Genomic DNA, 23205 nt, shown 5'->3' with positions numbered 1-23205 from the left:
GGCAACCCTTAGAGTTTTATTTAGCTGCCAGGGGCAGGTGGGCAACCCTTAGAGTTTTATTTAGCTGCCAGGGGCAGGTGGGCAACCCTTACAGTTTTATTTAGCTGCCAGGGGCAGGTGGGCAACCCTTAGAGTTTTATTTAGCTGCCAGGGGCAGGTGGGCAACCCTTAGTGTTTTATTTAGCTGCCAGGGGCAGGTGGGCAACCCTTAGTGTTTTATTTAGCTGCCAGGGGCAGGTGGGCAACCCTTAGTGTTTTATTTAGCTGCCAGGGGCAGGTGGGCAACCCTTAGTGTTTTATTTAGCTGCCAGGGGCAGGTGGGCAACCCTTAGAGTTTTATTTAGCTGCCAGGGGCAGGTGGGCAACCCTTAGAGTTTTATTTAGCTGTCAGGGGCAGGTGGGCAACCCCTAGTGTTTTATTTAGCTGCCAGGGGCAGGTGGGCAACCCTTAGAGTTTTATTTAGCTGCCAGGGGCAGGTGGGCAACCCTTAGAGTTTTATTTAGCTGCCAGGGGCAGGTGGGCAACCCTTACAGTTTTATTTAGCTGCCAGGGGCAGGTGGGCAACCCTTAGAGTTTTATTTAGCTGCCAGGGGCAGGTGGGCAACCCTTAGTGTTTTATTTAGCTGCCAGGGGCAGGTGGGCAACCCTTAGTGTTTTATTTAGCTGCCAGGGGCAGGTGGGCAACCCTTAGTGTTTTATTTAGCTGCCAGGGGCAGGTGGGCAACCCTTAGTGTTTTATTTAGCTGCCAGGGGCAGGTGGGCAACCCTTAGAGTTTTATTTAGCTGCCCCACCCCCTCCTGGAGCTGCGGCCATCTTGGAAACTAAACACAATATAAACAATGGGAGAGGGGTGGGGCCGAGAAAGGCCCTTATTGACACCCCTGCTGAAAATACACAGGGTTATGGAACCAGTCTGGGAAAGGGTTAAGTTAGTCCAGCTGCATGTCGTTGAGAGAGAGAGAGAGAGAGAGAGAGAGAGAGAGAGATCTAGTTTCCACATGACTTGCATTTCCAGTACCCCCCCCCCCCCCCCCCCGCCCCCAGGCTTAATGTAAAGGTCGTTGGGTGCACTCTTAATGTAAAGGTCGTTGGGTGCACGGTGGAGCTGTCTCCTCACAGCTAGAAGTTCCTGGGTTCGATTCCCGCTGTGGGCGCTGGGGGGCGTGTCCTCTCCTCCGCGTCATCAGTGCCCATACCCGCGGCGGGGTTGGCGAAAGGGCCTTTCTGTGTGGAGTTTACATGTTCTCCCCGTATCCCCTAGGGTAGGTACCCTCACATGTTCTCCCCGTGTCCCCTAGGGTAGGTAGGTACCCTCACATGTTCTCCCCGTGTCCCCTAGGGTAGGTACCCTCACATGTTCTCCCCGTGTCCCCTAGGGTAGGTACCCTCACATGTTCTTCCCGTGTCCCCTAGGGTAGGTAGGTACCTTCACATGTTCTTCCCGTGTCCCCTAGGGTAGGTACCCTCACATGTTCTCCCTGTGTCCCCTAGGGTAGGTACCCTCACATGTTCTCCCTGTGTCCCCTAGGGTAGGTACCCTCACATGTTCTTCCCGTGTCCCCTAGGGTAGGTACCCTCACATGTTCTTCCCGTGTCCCCTAGGGTAGGTAGGTACCCTCACATGTTCTTCCCGTGTCCCCTAGGGTAGGTAGGTACCCTCACATGTTCTTCCCGTGTCCCCTAGGGTAGGTACCCTCACATGTTCTCCCTGTGTCCCCTAGGGTAGGTACCCTCACATGTTCTCCCCGTGTCGTACCTTCACCTTACTGATGTATGGGCTGTCAATCAGATGGGACTTTTCTGATTGGATGTATGGGCTGTCAATCAGCCACTCAGTAGGCATTCCCGCATAACTTCCTGGTACTGGAAGTAACCTAGCAACTGATGCACATTTCCCTCTTTATGTTGTGATGCCATAGCCTGAGAGGGCATTGGGGTGAATGTGTTGTGATGCCATAGCCTCAGACTGCATTCCTATTGGATGGTACCAGGACAGACTGCATTCCTATTGGATGGTACCAGGACAGACTGCATTCCTATTGGATGGTACCAGGACATGTATTACCATGTGTTGTTGTTGGGGGGCGCTGTCCCCTCCTATGAGTGTGTGTGACGTAAACACACACATTGATAATGGAAGGATTCTCTGTTGTTCTAGCGAACATGACCTTTGATCTTTGACCTTTAGGATGGAGGGGTCATCCAGGGGTCAGGAGGGGTCCTCCAGCGGCCTCCTGCTGGCGACAGGAAGCAGGAAGAGACGAAGAGAGGAGAGTTCTAACGGAGAGACGGAGGAAGGTCAACGACCTCTGAAAGTACCTCGATACACTGTGGTAAATTATTACTATTATTACTATTATTGAGTGGTGCAAACCACTCCAATAACCAGCTTTGTCTGTATCTATGTATGTGTCTATGTATGTGTCTATGTATGTGTGTACCTGTATGTGTGTACCTGTACGTGGGGCCACGTACGGGTGAGCATGGTTAGCGGTTAGTGTGTGACGTCACTGCACCACTCAGTTCACACGGGTGTGATTTTTATTATTATAACCTCTGAAAGTACCTCGATACACTGTGGTAAATTATTACTATTATTATTATAACCTCTGAAAGTACCTCGATACACTGTGGTACATTATTACTATTATTATAACCTCTGAAAGTACCTCGATACACTGTGGTAAATTATTACTATTATTATTATTATAACCTCTGAAAGTACCTTGATACACTGTGGTAAATTATTACTATTATTACTATTATTATTATAACCTCTGAAAGTACCTCGATACACTGTGGTAAATTATTACTATTATTACTATTAGTATTCTAACCTCTGAAAGTACCTCGATACACTGGTAAATTATTGCTATTATTACTATTATTAGTATTAGTATTAGTATTATTATTATTATAACCTCTGAAAGTACCTCGATACACTGTGGTAAATTATTACTATTATTGTCTCCACCATGAAGGCATGGGGAGAGAGTATGTTTAGTTGTCTCCACCATGAAGGCATGGGGAGAGAGTATGTTTTATTGTCTCCACCATGAAAGCATGGGGAGAGAGTATGTTTAGTTGTCTCCACCATGAAGGCATGGGGAGAGAGTATGTTTAGTTGTCTCCACCATGAAGGCATGGGGAGAGAGTATGTTTTATTGTCTCCACCATGAAGGCATGGGGAGAGAGTATGTTTAGTTGTCTCCACCAGGCTGAAGGCATGGGGAGAGAGTATGTTTAGTTGTCTCCACCAGGCCGAAGGCATGGGGAGAGAGTATGTTTAGTTGTCTCCACCATGAAGGCATGGGGAGAGAGAGAGTATGTTTAGTTGTCTCCACCATGAAGGCATGGGGAGATAGTATGTTTAGTTGTCTCCACCATGAAGGCATGGGGAGAGAGTATGTTTAGTTGTCTCCACTAGGCCGAAGGCATGGGGAGAGAGTTGTTTAGTTGTCTCCACCATGAAGGCATGGGGAGAGAGTATGTTTAGTTGTCTCCACCATGAATGTATGGGGAGAGAGTATGTTTAGTTGTCTCCACCATGAAGGCATGGGGAGTGAGTATGTTTAGTTGTCTCCACCATGAAGGCATGGGGAGAGAGTATGTTTAGTTGTCTCCACCATGAAGGCATGGGGAGAGAGTTGTTTAGTTGTCTCCACCATGAAGGTATGGGGAGAGAGTATGTTTAGTTGTCTCCACCAGGCTAAAGGCATGGGGAGAGAGTATGTTTAGTTGTCTCCACCATGAAGGCATGGGGAGAGAGTATGTTTAGTTGTCTCCACCATGAAGGCATGGGGAGAGAGTATGTTTAGTTGTCTCCACCATGAAGGCATGGGGAGAGAGTATGTTTAGTTGTCTCCACCATGAAGGCATGGGGAGAGAGTATGTTTTATTGTCTCCACCATGAAGGCATGGGGAGAGAGTATGTTTAGTTGTCTCCACCAGGCTAAAGGCATGGGGAGAGAGTATGTTTAGTTGTCTCCACCATGAAGGCATGGGGAGAGAGTATGTTTTATTGTCTCCACCATGAAGGCATGGGGAGAGAGTATGTTTAGTTGTCTCCACCATGAAGGCATGGGGAGAGAGTATGTTTAGTTTCTCCACCATGAAGGCATGGGGAGAGAGTATGTTTTATTGTCTCCACCATGAAGGCATGGGGAGAGAGTATGTTTAGTTGTCTCCACCATGAATGTATGGGGAGAGAGTATGTTTAGTTGTCTCCACCATGAAGGCATGGGGAGAGAGTATGTTTAGTTGTCTCCACCATGAAGGCATGGGGAGAGAGTATGTTTAGTTGTCTCCACCATGAAGGCATGGGGAGAGAGTTGTTTAGTTGTCTCCACCATGAAGGTATGGGGAGAGAGTATGTTTAGTTGTCTCCACCAGGCTAAAGGCATGGGGAGAGAGTATGTTTAGTTGTCTCCACCATGAAGGCATGGGGAGAGAGTATGTTTTATTGTCTCCACCATGAAGGCATGGGGAGAGAGTATGTTTAGTTGTCTCCACCATGAAGGCATGGGGAGAGAGTATGTTTAGTTTCTCCACCATGAAGGCATGGGGAGAGAGTATGTTTTATTGTCTCCACCATGAAGGCATGGGGAGAGAGTATGTTTAGTTGTCTCCACCAGGCTGTAGGCATGGGGGGAGAGTATGTTTAGTTGTCTCCACCAGGCTGAAGGCATGGGGAGAGAGTATGTTTAGTTGTCTCCACCATGAAGGCATGGGGAGAGAGTATGTTTAGTTGTCTCCACCATGAAGGCATGGGGAGAGGGTATGTTTTATTGTCTCCACCATGAAGGCATGGGGAGAGAGTATGTTTAGTTGTCTCCACCATGAAGGCATGGGGAGAGAGTATGTTTAGTTGTCTCCACCATGAAGGCATGGGGAGAGAGGGTATGTTTTATTGTCTCCACCATGAAGGTATGGGGAGAGAGTATGTTTTATTGTCTCCACCATGAAGGCATGGGGAGAGAGTATGTTTTATTGTCTCCACCATGAAGGTATGGGGAGAGAGTATGTTTTATTGTCTCCACCATGAAGGCATGGGGAGAGAGTATGTTTTATTGTCTCCACCATGAAGGTATGGGGAGAGAGTATGTTTAGTTGTCTCCACCATGAAGGCATGGGGAGAGAGTATGTTTAGTTGTCTCCACCATGAACGCATAGGGAGAGAGTATGTTTTATTGTCTCCATTAGGCCGAAGGCATGGGGAGAGAGTATGTTTTATTGTCTCCATTAGGCCGAAGGCATGGGGAGAGAGTATGTTTTATTGTCTCCACCAGGCCGAAGGCATGGGGAGAGAGTATGTTTAGTTGTCTCCACCAGGCCGAAGGCTGGGGAGAGAGTATGTTTAGTTGTCTCCACCAGGCCGAAGGCATGGGGAGAGAGTATGTTTTGCACTCCGTCCGTCTGTTACCAGCTAATCTCCGGCACCGTTAACCCGGTCGATGCCAAATTTTGCACACACACTCCCTGGATGCCAATGATGAACCTCTGCCCCAAATTTCCATAACGGTCTGTTATAGCGCCACCAGGAGGCCGACTTTTGTAAAACACATTTTTTTATATTACTCCTCCAGATTCTGTCCAAAGATCCCGGAAATCGTTACACAATATCTCTATAGTCATGTGTTCAAGACGGATCTGTCCGATATTTCATATTCCATCCTGATTGCCTAACATTGGCTTTCAATGTTTGCAGGATTGGCCCGTTTTGAACAAAAAGCCTCAAATCATGAATGGAGCGTGCAACAGATACTAAAAGAGGGTGTGTGTGTGTGTGTGTGTGTGTGTGTGTGTGTGTGTGTGTGTGTGTGTGTGTGTGTGTGTGTGTGTGTGTGTGTGTGTGTGTGTGTGTGTGTGTGTGTGTGTGTGTGTGTGTGTGTGTGTGTGTGTGTGTGTGTGTGTGTGTGTGTGTGTGTGTGTGTGTGTGTGTGTTCGCGCAGGGTCTGAAGCATCCGGCACCGTTTGCAGATGAACTGGAATCGTCTAAAGAGCCTTACCTGAGAGTCAGCATGGAGGAAGCTAAGAGGGGAACCCCAGGTATAGTACCCTGACCCCTAACCTCCAGCCCCTAACCACTAACCTCCAGCCCCTGACCCCTCGCCCCCACCCCCTGAACCCTACGCTCTAACCCCTGACCCCTAACCCCTACCCCCTAACCACTAACCCCTAACCACTGCCCCTACCCCCTAACAACTAACCCCTACCCCCTAACCCCTACCTCCTACCCCCTAACCACTAACCCCTAACCACTAACCCCTACCCCCTAACCCTAACACTGAAAATGCAGCAGTCAGCGGGGATAAAACATGTGTTTTAATTGGGCAGTCTGTGTTAAATCAGACAGCGGAACACTTGGTATGTTTGACCAGCGACACAGGAGTCAGTTGTCAATGTTGCTCCACAGTAGAAACCTGTCTCTCTGTCTAATAACCTGTCTGTCTCTCTGTCTAACAGCCTGTCTGTCTCTCTGTCTAACAGCCTGTCTGTCTCTCTGTCTAACAGCCTGTCTGTCTCTCTGTCTAACAACCTGTCTGTCTCTCTGTCTAACAACCTGTCTGTCTCTCTGTCTAATAACCTGTCTGTCTCTCTGTCTAACAACCTGTCTGTCTCTCTGTCTAATAACCTGTCTGTCTCTCTGTCTAACAACCTGTCTGTCTCTCTGTCTAATAACCTGTCTGTCTCTCTGTCTAACAACCTGTCTGTCTCTCTGTCTAATAACCTGTCTGTCTCTCTGTCTAACAACCTGTCTGTCTCTCTGTCTAATAACCTGTCTGTCTCTCTGTCTAATAACCTGTCTGTCTCTCTGTCTAACAGCCTGTCTGTCTCTCTGTCTAACAGCCTGTCTGTCTGTCTCTCTGTCTAACAGCCTGTCTGTCTGTCTGTCTCTCTGTCTAACAGCCTGTCTGTCTCTCTGTCTAACAGCCTGTCTGTCTTTCTGTCTAACAACCTGTCTGTCTCTGTCTAACAACCTGTCTGTCTCTCTGTCTAACAGCCTGTCTGTCTTTCTGTCTAACAACCTGTCTGTCTCTCTGTCTAACAACCTGTCTCTCTCTCTGTCTAACAACCTGTCCTCTCTGTCTAACAACATGTCTGTCTCTCTGTCTAACAACCTGTCTGTCTCTGTCTAATAACCTGTCTGTCTCTCTGTCTAACAACCTGTCTGTCTCTCTGTCTAACAGCCTGTCTTTCTCTCTGTCTAACAACCTGTCTGTCTCTCTGTCTAACAACCTGTCTGTCTCTCTGTCTAATAACCTGTCTAACAGCCTGTCTGTCTAACCTGTCTGTCTCTCTGTCTAATAACCTGTCTAACAGCATGTCTGTCTCTCTGTCTGTCTAACCTGTCTGTCTCTCTGTCTAACAGCCTGTCTGTCTCTCCCCAGCAGACAGACCGGTACGTGTGTACGCAGATGGGATCTTCGATGTGTTCCACTCGGGACACGCCAGAGCGTTAATGCAAGCCAAATGTCTGTTCCCCAACACACACCTGATAGTGGGAGGTACGTATGATTTATAGATCTAATGTCTGTTCCCCAACACACACCTGATAGTGGGAGGTACGTAGGATTTATAGATCTAATGTCTGTTCCCCAACACACACCTGATAGTGGGAGGTACGTAGGATTTATAGATCTAATGTCTGTTCCCCAACACACACCTGATAGTGGGAGGTACGTATGATTTTTAGATCTAATGTCTGTTCCCCAACACACACCTGATAGTGGGAGGTACGTAGGATTTATAGATCTAATGTCTGTTCCCCAACACACACCTGATAGTGGGAGGTACGTAGGATTTATAGATCTAATGTCTGTTCCCCAACACACACCTCATAGTGGGAGGTACGCATGATTTATAGATCTAATGTCTGTTCCCCAACACACACCTGATAGTGGGAGGTACGTAGGATTTATAGATCTAATGTCTGTTCCCCAACACACACCTGATAGTGGGAGGTACGTATGATTTAAAGATCTAATGTCTGTTCCCCAACACACACCTGATAGTGGGAGGTACGTATGATTTATAGATCTAATGTCTGTTCCCCAACACACACCTGATAGTGGGAGGTACGTATGATTTAAAGATCTAATGTCTGTTCCCCAACACACACCTGATAGTGGGAGGTACGCATGATTTATAGATCTAATGTCTGTTCCCCAACACACACCTGATAGTGGGAGGTACGCATGATTTATAGATCTAATGTCTGTTCCCCAAGATCTGTCATTTATAAGTCTGATGACATCATGATGTCATCATGATGTCATCGATGTGAACCAATATTCTCCTGCGCTTGCTCCATGCGCGCCCAGCCCCTCTAGACCATAAATCGATGGGGGGGGGGGGGGGGGGGGGAGAGGGTGTGTGTGTGTGTGTGTGTGTGTGTGTGTGTGTGTGTGTGTGTGTGTGTGTGTGTGTGTGTGTGTGTGTGTGTGTGTGTGTGTGTGTGTGTGTGTGTGTGTGTGTGTGTGTGTGTGTGTGTGTGTGTGTGAGATAATCAAACTTGGAGATCCATTGTCAGTGGAGTTAAGAGGTTTTCTCTGTCATTGATAAGAACTATCTTGACAGAGAAACTCCACTTGAGCTGTATTTGGGTAAAGTGGTGATAATATAATAATATAATTATAATATAATTATATAATAATTATATATTATTATATTGTTATATTTTTGAGTGGTGTAAACCACTCCTACGACTGGCTTTGTTAGTTTACGTGTCTGTCTGTCTGTTCGTACCAAAAAATGAGCATGGTTGCTATGGTCACCCAGTTCACACGGGTGTGATTTCATTACGTCAGACATTACGTCAGACCACAGCTGATCAGTCTATATAATACCTTACACCACTCAGTTCACACGGGTGTGATTTTTATATTTTACAGTGTGTAGCGACGCCCTGACTCATAAGTACAAAGGCTTCACGGTGATGAACGAGGACGAGCGTTACGACGCTGTCAGTCACTGTCGCTACGTCGACGAGGTGGTCCGAGACGCGCCCTGGACCCTCACCCCCGAGTTCCTGACCCGACACCGGGTAAGACCCTTTAAATGTCCACTAATGCTAAACCCTAGACACCGGGTAAGACCCTTTAAATGTCCCCTAATGCTAACCCTGGACCCTCACCCCCGAGTTCCTCACTAGACACCGGGTAAGACCCTTTAAACACTGCGTGAAAAGAGGAGTTAACGGGCAATTATGGGCACTGTATTTTGCCCGTAAACCTCAAGTTTAGCAGCATATACAGTTAATATACGGTAATATACAGGTGTGATGGTACAATTCGGGTGTTTACCGGAGTGTGTTGGAAAGTTTAACGGGAGTTTCCTGTAATATACACATCCGTATTCCATGCTTTTTGCACAGTGAAATGTACCCTAATGCTAAACCCTAGACACCGGGTAAGACCCTTTAGACGTACCCTAATGCTAAACCCTAGACACCGGGTAAGACCCTTTAAACGTACCCTAATGCTAAACCCTAGACACCGGGTAAGACCCTTTAAATGTACCCTAATGCTAAACCCTAGACACCGGGTAAGACCCTTTAGACGTACCCTAATGCTAAACCCTAGACACTGGGTAAGACCCTTTAAATGTACCCTAATGCTAAACCCTAGACACCGGGTAAGACCCTTTAAACGTACCCTAATGCTAAACCCTAGACACTGGGTAAGACCCTTTAGACGTACCCTAATGCTAAACCCTAGACACTGGGTAAGACATTTTAAATGTACCCTAATGCTAAACCCTAGACACTGGGTAAGACCCTTTAAATGTACCCTAATGCTAAACCCTAGACACCGGGTAAGACCCTTTAGACGTACTCTAATACTAACCCTAGACACAGGGTAAGACCCTTTAAACGTACCCTAATGCTAAACCCTAGACACCGGGTAAGACCCTTTAAATGTACCCTAATGCTAAACCCTAGACACCGGGTAAGACCCTTTAGACGTACCCTAATGCTAAACCCTAGACACCGGGTAAGACCCTTTAAATGTACCCTAATGCTAAACCCTAGACACCGGGTAAGACCCTTTAGACGTACCCTAATGCTAAACCCTAGACACCGGGTAAGACCCTTTAAATGTACCCTAATGCTAAACCCTAGACACCGGGTAAGACCCTTTAGACGTACCCTAATGCTAAACCCTAGACACCGGGTAAGACCCTTTAAATGTACCCTAATGCTAAACCCTAGACACCGGGTAAGACCCTTTAGACGTACCCTAATGCTAAACCCTAGACACCGGGTAAGACCCTTTAAATGTACCCTAATGCTAAACCCTAGACACCGGGTAAGACCCTTTAGACGTACTCTAATACTAACCCTAGACACCGGGTAAGACCCTTTAGACGTACTCTAATACTAACCCTAGACACCGGGTAAGACCCTTTAGACGTACTCTAATACTAACCCTAGACACCGGGTAAGACCCTTTAGACGTACTCTAATACTAACCCTAGACACCGGGTAAGACCCTTTAGACGTACTCTAATACTAACCCTAGACACCGGGTAAGACCCTTTAGACGTACTCTAATACTAACCCTAGACACCGGGTAAGACCCTTTAAACGTACCCTAATGCTAAACCCTAGACACCGGGTAAGACCCTTTAAACGTACCCTAATGCTAAACCCTAGACACCGGGTAAGACCCTTTAAACGTACCCTAATGCTAAACCCTAGACACCGGGTAAGACCCTTTAAATGTACCCTAATGCTAAACCCTAGACACCGGGTAAGACCCTTTAAATGTACCCTAATGCTAAACCCTAGACACCGGGTAAGACCCTTTAAATGTACCCTAATGCTAAACCCTAGACACCGGGTAAGACCCTTTAAATGTACCCTAATGCTAAACCCTAGACACCGGGTAAGACCCTTTAAATGTACCCTAATGCTAAACCCTAGACACCGGGTAAGACCTTTTAAATGTACCCTAAGACTGGACCCTCACTCCTGACAACAGACTAACGTTACATTGTAACATGGTTATATATGGTTGCTATGGTAACAGCTAAAGTTACATTGTAACATGGTTGCTATGGTAACAGACTAATGTTACATTGTAACATTGTTTCCACAGATTGACTTCGTTGCCCATGACGACATCCCCTACAGCTCAGCAGGAAGTGATGACGTTTACAAACACATCAAGGACGCAGGTAGGTTGCCTAGCAACCCTTACTGTAGCCATCAGTATTACATTCATACAGTAATAACTACAGTATGTAAGGTAATTTTATTCATAACAACATGAAGGTAATTTTATGACCTTGGGCTGCACCAATTTGGTTAAATAAATTGGAGATATTTTCAGATGATTTACATAATTTTACAAAGAATTCTGTAGAATTCTTAGAATTCTTATTAGAGAATTATTCTCTAAAACACCCTGGACAACGCTCCACACGTCCTAGACTCTTCTCCCTTCTCTAAAACACCTGGACAACGCTCCACACGTCTTAGAATCTTCTCCCTTCTCTAAAACACCCTGGACAACGCTCCACACGTCCTAGACTCTTCTCCCTTCTCTAAAACACCCTGGACAACGCTCCACACGTCCCAGACTCTTCTCCCTTCTCTAAAACACCCTGGACAATGGGCCTCATGCGCCAATAAGTTCCTAACTTTTCCTCTTACATTTCTTCCTAAGTGAATTCCTAAGAGAAGTCCAGTCAGATTCATGAAACGTTCTTAAGTTGTTCGTAAGCATGTTCTTATGATGATGAATCCAAATCCTCGTAACTTGAAGGGGTGTGCCAGTTCATTCAAATGATCATAGGTAGACGCCCCACATATCCTAATTAACATCCTAATTACCATAGGGAACCGCCCCACCAATCCCATATAAGGCATTGGGAATTCACTTTCCTAACTGTGTTCACCCAGGTGGGTGTGGTTTTGCATGACTCCATGGCCTTGCCTGCAGTCACACCTGTGTGTGATTGCAGCACACAGAAATCACAGGACCTCACACATAGAAATAAAGTTGAGTGAAGTCAAGAATACCTAAACTAAAGTCTAAATATGGTGGAACACCAGACTCCAATAATACTGTGGAGGTACTGAAGTGAACAGAAAATTTCAATATTTCAATATTTTTAATAATCATGAATGTATTTAATTATTTATCTCACAATAGTCAACTTGGGGGGGGGGGGGGGGGGGGGGATGATGGTGGGTGCATGGGGTGGGGGTTATGTGGTGGGTATGGTGCGTTGGGTTGGGTTGTGAACTCTAAACCAGTGGTTCTCAAACATTTTCATGTCAAGGACCCCCAAATTGACATGCATTCTGCAGACCCCCATATGAAAATATTTTCTGCTAGGGAAATGTTTTGAAGATTTATCAAAATGTTTCGAAAATAGCCGATCTACAAGCTCAAAATGGGCAGTAATGGGACACGTTTGTGATCTTGTATATTGGCTATTTTCAAAGTATAAAATGGGATTAAAGTGGTAAATGTTCCATATTTTGACTGTGGACTGCCTGGAACTTCCTCAAGGACCGCTTGAGGTCCTCAGACCAAACTTTGAGCATCATGCAGATGGCGCTGTTTTTCCTTTATGTTTTCAGATTGCACTTAAGAACGAAAAAGGCACCCTAAGAGTGCTCCATAGTGTGCGTAGATTCTGTTCTTACTTACGAACAAATCACAGCTAAGAAAAGATTGAGGGATCCCAAAACCTTCTTTAAAACTTCCTAAGTGGGTCTAAGAACAAATGTCCTCTTCTTAACTTCTTAAAGGGACACTTCACCCTTTTTGCCAAAAAATATATATCAATGACGTTTATAAGATTAACAACACTTTCCTGGCGTTATTTTTTGTGTAATCTCTGGGTTTAGATATTTTAGATTAACGGGTGGCTCTGACGTCAGAGACACTCTTCCGTATTGCTACCGGACTACATTGTCTCCTCACACTGCAGCTAGACCAGCCCCAAAACACAGCCGTCACGGACACTGCGATTTGTTCCACCTACAACCTTCGTTGACCGCACCCCCACATGCGCATTTGTTATTGTGTTTGTGTCATGTCGCCGTCGTCAGCAGAGCAGCACCAGAGAGACGCGCTATGTTGCCACGAATCCCCCCCCCCCCCAACTCTAGATTTATTATAATGATATGAAGTGACTTGCCATAAACCATCCATTAACTCCCCATTGATCCAATTTGCATCTGCTTGTATTAAACAACATTAAACTCACCAACATTGCAGCTGTAGGGAAAGCTTGAATATCCACTTTAAAACTGCAAAGCTTTTGTTTCATAAAAATCCACCGAATCTTTTTCCCACTCAGCTCTGCACTTAGTTTTTCTTCTTTTTTAGTTCTATCTCACTACTAGAACTTTCTGACTCTGAGGTAGATAAGATTTTTGGCTGTCAACAGCATCCATTTGTTTTTTCAATGTTGTGGACCGGAGCGTGGTGAAATAGTCGTACTAAAAGACCTGTCCCGTAATGAACCGATACGGGACGCACTTAATCCCGTATTTTGGGCTCGTGGAAAAATGACAGCGCGTTATGGTGATTCTCAGTCACTCGCTCCCATGCAGTAATAAGAAGGGGCAGCCGACTGAGCTATAGGAACAGGAAAGCAAGACACTGAAACCTGGTGTCTGGAAGGGCGCTAGGCTCAGCTCATTGGTCAGTACTCTTCATAGGCATGCAGCAGAGCCAATCACTATGCAGTATCGTATCTTAGCAACTATTTCACCACGCTCCGGTCCACAACATTGAAAAAACAAATGGATGCTGTTGACAGCCAAAAATCTTATCTACCTCAGAGTCCGAAAGTTCTAGTAGTGAGATAGAACTAAAAAAGAAGAAAAACTAAGTGCAGAGCTGAGTGGGAAAAAGATTCGGTGGATTTTTATGAAACAAAAGCTTTGCAGTTTGAAAGTGGATATTCAAGCTTTCCCTACAGCTGCAATGTTGGTGAGTTTAATGTTGTTTAATACAAGCAGATGCAAATTGGATGAATGGGGAGTTAATGGATGGTTTATGGCAAGTCACTTCATATCATTATAATAAATCTAGAGTTGGGGGGGGGGGGGGGGGGGGGTTCGTGGCAACATAGCGCGTCTCTCTGGTGCTGCTCTGCTGACAACGGCGACATGACACAAACACAATAACAAATGCGCATGTGGGGGTGCGGTCAACGAAGGTTGTAGGTGGAACAAATCGCAGTGTCAGTGACGGCTGTGTTTTGGGGCTGGTCTAGCTGCAGTGTGAGGAGACAATGTAGTCCGGTAGCAATACGGAAGAGTGTCTCTGACGTCAGAGCCACCCGTTAATCTAAAATATCTAAACCCAGAGATTACACAAAAAATAATGCCAGGAAAGTGTTCTAAATCTTATAAACGTCATTGATATATATTTTTTGGCAAAAAGGGTGAAGTGTCCCTTTAACCCTTGCTGTGCTGCAGGCATGTTCGCTCCCACCCAGCGGACGGAAGGCATCTCCACCTCTGACATCATCACCAGGATTGTACGAGACTACGATGTTTACGTCCGACGCAACCTTCAGCGAGGATACACCGCTAAGGAGCTAAACGTTAGCTACATTAATGTAAGTACAGTATACCGCTAAGGAGCTAAACGTTAGCTACATTAATGTAAGTACAGTATACCGCTAAGGAGCTAAACGTTAGCTACATTAACGTAAGTACAGTATACCGCTAAGGAGCTAAACGTTAGCTACATTAATGTAAGTACAGTATATACACAGTGCTAAGGAGCTAAACGTTAGCTACATTAATGTAAGTACAGTATATACACAGTGCTAAGGAGCTAAACGTTAGCTACATTAATGTAAGTACAGTATACCGCTAAGGAGCTAAACGTTAGCTACATTAATGTAAGTACAGTATATACACAGTGCTAAGGAGCTAAACGTTAGCTACATTAATGTAAGTACAGTATACCGCTAAGGAGCTAAACGTTAGCTACATTAATGTAAGTACAGTATATACACAGTGCTAAGGAGCTAAACGTTAGCTACATTAATGTAAGTACAGTATACCGCTAAGGAGCTAAACGTTAGCTACATTAATGTAAGTACAGTATATACACAGCGCTAAGGAGCTAAACGTTAGCTACATTAATGTAAGTACAGTATACCGCTACGGTGTTTTTACTGGTTAAATAAAGGTTAGATAACAATAAAATATAAAACAGGTCATTGAAGGTTACATTTACAATTTTAAATGCCATTCCCATCCCATTTTCAGTTGCTTCGCTGACACTGTCCAGTTGAAACCAGTTGACCAGTTGAGACCAGTTGAAACCAGTTGACCAGTTGAGACCAGTTGAAACCAGTTGACCAGTTGAAACCAGTTTACCAGTTGAGACCAGTTGAAACCAGTTTACCAGTTGAAACCAGTTGAAACCAGTTCAGGTGAAGTTAAGATCAGTGAATGGTAGAGAGACAGTGAAGTGCAGTGAGAGAGAAGGTGAAATGGTAGAGAGACAGTGAAGTGCAGTGAGAGAGAAGGTGAAATGGTAGAGAGACAGTGAAGTGCAGTGAGAGAGAAGGTGAAATGGTAGAGAGACAGTGAAGTGCAGTGAGAGAGAAGGTGAAATGGTAGAGAGACAGTGAAGTGCAGTGAGAGAGAAGGTGAAATGGTAGAGAGACAGTGAAGTGCAGTGAGAGAGAAGGTGAAATGGTAGAGAGACAGTGAAGTGTAGTGAGAGAGAAGGTGAGACAGATAGAATGACATCATGACCTGAACACAGTAATGTTACTCTGATGTGAGACAGGTGGACTCAATGTATAGAGAGACAGGCAGACAGACAGGCAGACAGACAGGCAGACAGACAGACAGACAGACAGACAGACAGACAGGCAGGCAGACAGGCAGGCAGGCAGGCTGACTGACTGACTGACTGACTGACTGACTGACTCAGAATGTTAGCCAAGTGCCCCCTCTTGTGATCAAGCATGGTACTACACATGCATCAGTGTGTGTAGCAGTTGAACCTTAATTTGTTGTTTTCTACAAATAACTACGTTCTTAAGGGCCTTGCAAACGTGAAGCGAGGAACGCATGATAATAATGTTATAATGTGTAATACCGTGTGTCTCCACCAGGAGAACTACAAACCTCCCTGAGCATGTTTAATGTTATGATAATAATGTTATAATGTGTAATACCGTGTGTCTCCACCAGGAGAACTACAAACCTCCCTGAGCATGTTTAATGTTATGACTAGAAACAAATTTCAGGAAATTTGACTGGGTGCCTGCAGATCGCCAAGTCTGTGCAGCATTTGAGCCACGGGCCACCATTTGATGACATTTAGCCTCTCAGACCCTGTAAGGGTCCATTTGGTTGACTTTCAATGGGGTATTTTGTCTAAGTTTATTGCACATTACGTTGCCACCAACATTCTAATGCTAACATGCTAACATGCTAATACTAACATGCTAATGCTAACATGCTAATGCTAACATGCTAACATGCTAAAATGCTAATGCTAACATGCTAATGCTAATATGCACATGCTAATATGCTAATGCTAACATGCTAACATGCTAATGCTAACATGCTAATGCTAACATGCTAATGCAAACATGCTAACATGCTAACATGCTAATGCTAACATGCTAACATGCTAATGTTAACATGCTAACATGCTAATGTTAACATGCTAATGCTAAAATACTAACATGCTAATGCTAACATGATAATGCTAACATGCTAATGCTAACATGCTAACATGCTAATGCTAACATGCTAACATGCTAATGCTAACATGCTAACATGCTAATGCTAACATGCTAATGTTAACATGTTAATGCTAACATGCTAACATGCTAATGCTAACATGCTAACATGCTAATGCTAACATGCTAATGCTAACATGCTAATGCTAACATGCTAATGCTAACATGCTAATGCTAACATGCTAATGCTAACATGCTAACATGCTAATGCTAACATGCTAATGTTAACATGCTAACATGCTAATGCTAACATGCTAATGCTAACATGCTAACATGCTAATGCTAACATGCTAATGTTAACATGCTAACATGCTAATGCTAACATGCTAATGCTAACATGCTAATGCTAACATGCTAACATGTTAATGCTAACATGCTAATGCTAACATGCTAACATGCTCGAATACGAATACGTTGCACGGTTTGCCCGCTATCGCAGTTCAAAGTGTGTGTGGTCTGAGCAATATTCTCGACTCAGAGTGTCGCACGCCCAGAGAGAGAGCGGATCAGAGTGAGAAGCCAATGTGAAGACTATACCGAAATTCTCCGAACAAATCGTCCTCACGGCCAAAATATTCACTTTACACGCATGGGTTTCGGTAATTTTGTAGCCACACTCGTCCTCTTTCACCCAATGTCACAACCAAAGCCCAGATACATACAGTACGTGAACTACAGCCCTGAAAGCGACAGGTGTACCATCATAATGTGTCATAAACTCCATGTTAAATACCTGAATGAGTCAGCAATTTTTTCATCACAAGCACAATTCTTAACTCGCTCTTATAACCACGTTTTTTATCGTACCAATACCATGATCGCACACGGCGTACCTCAATGCCTCGGGTCACTCACGGCGAGAACAAAAATCGCATTCGACTTTTACTTTTTGCGATAGAGCAATTTGTTCGGACATACGTTCTGTCATAGAGAGTCACTGTGCTTTTAACTTTCAATACTGTTTGCATTGCATAGACTAGCCCAGGTGAAAATGATACTTTGTTAATGATTCAAGGTCACCTAACCAACTCTCACACACGCGCGCACACACGCACATGCACGCACATGCACACATGTGCACGCACACACACACATTGAAAGTCAATAGAGAAATTCGGGGAAACACGTAACTCTGTCATTTCTCAACCGTTTCGGACGCGGGGCGGCTCGCCAGAACCGGGCCGCCCCCCTGAGCGAAACCAAATGGACCCCTTAGCATGTTAGCATTAGCATGTTAGCATTAGCATGTTAGCATGTTAGCATTAGCATTAGCATGTTAACATGTTAGCATTAGCATGTTAGCATGTTAGCATTAGCATGTTAACATGTTAGCATTAGCATGTTAGCATTAGCATATTAGCATGTTAGCATGTTAGCATGTTAGCATGTTAGCATTAGCATGTTAGCATGTTAACATTAGCATATTAGCATGTGCATATTAGCATTAGCATGTTAGCATTAGCATTTTAGCATGTTAGCATTAGCATGTTAGCATTAGCATGTTAGTATTAGCATGTTAGCATGTTAGCATTAGAATGTTGGTGGCAACGTAATGTGCAATAAACTTAGACAAAATACCCCATTGAAAGTCAACCAAATGGACCCTTACAGGGTCTGAGAGGCTAAATGTCATCAAATGGTGGTCCGTGGCTCAAATGCTGCACAGACTTGGCGAGCTGCAGGCACCCAGTCAAATTTCCTGAAATTTGTTTCTAGTTAAGTATGCGTTTTAGATTTCAACCTGTGTTTCTGCCATTGCATGGCAGGCACCCAGAATAATAATGTTATAATGTGTAATACCGTGTGTCTCCACCAGGAGAACTACAAACCTCCCCGAGCATGTTTAATGTTATAATGTTATGATAATAATGTTATAATGTGTAATACCGTGTGTCTCCACCAGGAGAAGTACAAACCTCCCGAGCGTGGACAACATGTTTAATGTTTTAATGTTATAATAATGTTATAATGTGTAATACCGTGTGTCTCCACCAGGAGAAGTACAAACAATACCGTGTGTCTCCACCAGGAGAAGTACAAACCTCCCCGAGCGTGGACAACATGTTTAATGTTATATTAATGTTATAATGTGTAATACCGTGTGTCTCCACCAGGAGAAGAAGTACAACCTCCAGGAACGAGTGGACAAGGTCAAGAGGAAGGTCAGAGATGTGGAGGAGAAGTCCAAGGAGTTTGTTCAGAAGGTCAACAATATCTATTATTATATATCTATGTTCAGAAGGTCAACAATATCTATTATTATATATCTATGTTCAGAAGGTCAACAATATCTATTATTATATATCTATGTTCAGAAGGTCAACAATATCTATTATTATATATCTATGTTCAGAAGGTCAACAATATCTATTATTATATATCTATGTTCAGAAGGTCAACAATATCTATTATTATATATCTATGTTCAGAAGGTCAACAATATCTATTATTATATATCTATGTTCAGAAGGTCAACAATATCTATTATTATATATCTATGTTCAGAAGGTCAACAATATCTATTATTATATATCTATGTTCAGAAGGTCAACAATATCTATTATTATATATCTATGTTCAGAAGGTCAACAATATCTATTATTATATATCTATGTTCAGAAGGTCAACAATATCTATTATTATATATCTATGTTCAGAAGGTCAACAATATCTATTATTATATATCTATGTTCAGAAGGTCAACAATATCTATTATTATATATCTATGTTCAGAAGGTCAACAATATCTATTATTATATATCTACGTTCAGAAGGTCAACAATATCTATTATTATATATCTATGTTCAGAAGGTCAACAATATCTATTATTATATATCTATATTATATATATTACCAGTATCTTTACAGTGGAGGAGACCAGCATGTTCAATAATAGTAATAACTAGAACTGCACTCTGTCGAGTGCCTACTTGCTTGTTGCACACAAGTAGGCCATAAATGGCCTACTAGTGCGCAAGCAGAGCGCGCACTAGTGTTGAAAAATGATGATGGTAATTACTTATACGCTTGTTTGACGTCACACTGGACCACGTCATCGTTACGTCACCGTCAACTATACCCTGGCACTGGTACATATATTTAACACGTCATTATACTCATGTGTCCATATATGTGTACATGTATATATGTATGTATATTTACTTTTCTGAGTGGTTGGTGGTATAATGTAATCGGCTGGGTCAATTGACACTGAAACGTATCATCATCGTCGACCAATTATACCCTGGCATTGGTACATAATCTAAATCACGATTCACGGAAAACATACCTGCACGGTCAGCTTCCGTATGTCCGTATGACATCATATCACGTGCATTCTAAGGGACATTTCTACATATCTTCATCACGTCATGGGACATATGCTTCGTAGCATGACAAAAACACACCTGCGCGGTCAGCTTGGGGCCAGCATATGACGTCATAACGTGTGCTGGCCCAAAACATGACTTGCACGCTCTGCTTGCGCAAGTAACTAGTGTGCTTGTTGCACACTAGTAGGCCATTTATGGCCTACTAGTGTGCAACAAGCACACTAGTTAAGCAGAGCGCACAAGTACTGTCGACCGCTACAAACTGTCAAATCTCAGCTTCTCTGTGAAAGCAATATTTGAAATATTGAATTATTAGGTTTAGCTATTTGCTACGTACCTAGTTTTTGGAGGTCAAAAAGTAGTATTGTTAAGTATGGTAAGAGACGGCTTTCGATGGTGACATATATGTCGATCAGTGTCGATGTATGTATATGTCGATGTATGTATATGTAATTTGTAAGTTTATTAGCGGTATACTGTGGTTACTTTGCGTATGCCCCGTTTGATGCGTATGTATCGATACGTAGCAGCATATGATGTCAGGGTATAACTGGTACAACTAGCTCTCAATGATGACGTAATAAAGATGTGGATTAAAGGACCCAATGCCAGGGTGTAATTGGTTTTCGATGGTGACGTAATGACGATATGTTTTAGTGTCGGGAGGATTAAAGGTAATGCCCCTATGTATACATGTATGTAATCTGACACCACTGCCATATCAAGCACAAGTAGTCATTACGTCATACGCTGGCACGGCGCATACGCATCAATCATCGCCCTGGACGAAAACTATTACTTGTGCAAGTAATAGTAATAATAATACTATGTTCCAGGTGGAGAAGAAGAGCATCGACCTGATCCAGACGTGGGAGGAGAAATCACGAGAGTTCATCGGGAACTTCCTGCAGATGTTCGGCCCCGAGGGAGCTCTGGTGCGACGATGTTTATGCTTACACTGTTTCTTTAAAGCCCCGCCCCCCCATGTTTAAAAAGCAGGCAAGTAGAGACCATGTGATTGGTTGAGCCAGGCAAGGAGTGATCATGTGATTGGTTGAACAGGCCTTGAGGACTGGAGTGCCGTGGTTGGTTGCATGGTGTGGCCACAGTAAGTAAGTACGTAAGTAAGCCTTGTTGTGATTGGCTGAGCTTTGCATACCGTTTGTGCCACATGAGCTTATCTTAGTGGGAACGTCCCCCCCACCCACTTTCAGTCCCGCCCTCTTTCAGTCCCGCCCCCTTTCCAGACCCGTTCATTTTCCTCATAGACTATATTTATTTAAAGACGTTTACGCCGCGGACAAAGACACAAAGACAACTGGAGTCGTGACACATCATGACAATAAACACAATGTTTTGAGCCGATCAAATAATTAGGAGGAAGAATAAAAAGGCAGGATACAACACTTTGTTTTGTTTTTCTTCTTTCTAATTATTTGATCTGCCCAAAACATTGTGTTTATTGTCATGATTGGATGAGTTGTCATTCCCTGATGAAGGCTTAACCGCCGAAACGTTGCATTATTTTGTCTTACCTGCTACGTCCTAAATAAAATAAAATATTGGCACTCTGGCTACTGCCGTGTGGCTTAATGGCACTCTGGCTACTGCCGTGTGGCTTAATGGCACTCTGGCTACTGCCGTGTGGCTTAATGGCACTCTGGCTACTGCCGTGTGGCTTAATGGCACTCTGGCTACTGCCGTGTGCCTTAATGGCACTCTGGCTACTGCCGTGTGTCTTAATGGCACTCTGGCTACTGCCGTGTGCCTTCTGGCACTCTGGCTACTGCCGTGTGCCTTAATGGCACTCTGGCTACTGCCGTGTGGCTGCCGTCTACTACTGCCGTCTGGCTACTGCCGTGTGCCTACTGCCTACTGCCGTCTGGCTACTGCCTACTGCCTACTGGCTACTGCCTAGTGCCTACTGCCGTCTGGCTACTGCCTACTGCCTACTGCCGTCTGGCTACTGCCTACTGCCTACTGCCGTCTGGCTACTGCCTACTGCCTACTGCCTACTGGCTACTGCCGTGTGCCTACTGCCTACTGCCGTGTGCCTAGTGCCTAGTGCCTACTGCCTACTGCCTACTGCCGTCTGGCTACTGCCTACTGGCTACTGCCTACTGGCTACTGCCGTGTGCCTAGTGCCTACTGCCTACTGGCTACTGCCGTCTGGCTACTGCCTACTGCCTACTGCCTACTGGCTACTGCCGTGTGCCTACTGCCGTGTGCCTAGTGCCTAGTGCCTAGTGCCTACTGCCTACTGCCTACTGCCGTGTGCCTAGTGCCTACTGCCTACTGCCTACTGCCGTGTGCCTACTGCCTACTGGCTACTGCCGTGTGCCTACTGCCTACTGGCTACTGCCTACTGGCTACTGCCTACTGCCTACTGGCTACTGCCTACTGCCTACTGGCTACTGCCTACTGCCGTGTGCCTAGTGCCTACTGCCTACTGCCTACTGCCTACTGGCTACTGCCTACTGGCTACTGGCTACTGCCTACTGGCTACTGCCGTGTGCCTACTGCCTACTGCCTACTGCCTACTGCCGTGTGCCTAGTGCCTAGTGCCTACTGCCTACTGCCTACTGGCTACTGCCTACTGCCTACTGGCTACTGCCTACTGGCTACTGCCGTGTGCCTACTGCCTACTGCCTACTGCCGTGTGCCTAGTGCCTACTGCCTACTGGCTACTGCCTACTGCCGTGTGCCTAGTGCCTACTGGCTACTGGCTACTGCCGTGTGCCTAGTGCCTACTGGCTACTGGCTACTGGCTACTGCCGTGTGCCTAGTGCCTAGTGCCTAGTGCCTACTGGCTACTGGCTACTGCCGTGTGCCTAGTGCCTACTGCCTACTGCCTACTGGCTACTGGCTACTGCCGTGTGCCTAGTGCCTAGTGCCTACTGGCTACTGCCTACTGGCTACTGCCGTGTGCCTTCTTGTTTCCTCTGCTATTGTCATGATGTGTCACAACTCCAGTTTGAAAAGTCTATGAGGAAAATGAATGGGTCTGGAAAGGGGCGGGACTGAAAGGGGGCGGGACTGAAAGGGGGCGGGACTGCGACGCTCTGTCACAGCAGCTCACACATCTGGCTGCTGTGTTTATGTACTTCACCCAACAGATATG

General features: G+C 44.9%; 1 protein-coding gene across 1 annotated transcript in view; it reads left to right on the top strand.

Moving 5' to 3' along the window:
- LOC306918479 (choline-phosphate cytidylyltransferase A-like) overlaps positions 1-22884 on the top strand; it is a gene marked incomplete at its 3' end in the record, with an annotated part of 26298 nt that extends 3414 nt beyond the window's left edge. Inside the window, exons 2-10 of the mRNA XM_079531381.1 lie at positions 2191-2335; positions 5954-6050; positions 7394-7510; positions 8897-9048; positions 11105-11183; positions 14452-14594; positions 18866-18955; positions 20921-21070; positions 22318-22884. Coding sequence (XP_079387507.1) covers positions 2192-2335; positions 5954-6050; positions 7394-7510; positions 8897-9048; positions 11105-11183; positions 14452-14594; positions 18866-18955; positions 20921-21070; positions 22318-22884 — 1539 coding nt within the window. The 5' untranslated portion in view covers position 2191. The remainder of the gene's footprint in view (positions 1-2190; positions 2336-5953; positions 6051-7393; positions 7511-8896; positions 9049-11104; positions 11184-14451; positions 14595-18865; positions 18956-20920; positions 21071-22317) is intronic.
- Between the last annotated feature and the right edge of the window lie 321 nt (positions 22885-23205).

This window comes from Electrona antarctica (assembly GCF_951216825.1).
Source record: "Electrona antarctica genome assembly, contig: scaffold_52, whole genome shotgun sequence".
In the NCBI taxonomy this organism is placed as follows: domain Eukaryota; kingdom Metazoa; phylum Chordata; class Actinopteri; order Myctophiformes; family Myctophidae; genus Electrona; species Electrona antarctica.
This window is presented reverse-complemented; position numbering and strand designations above follow the sequence as displayed.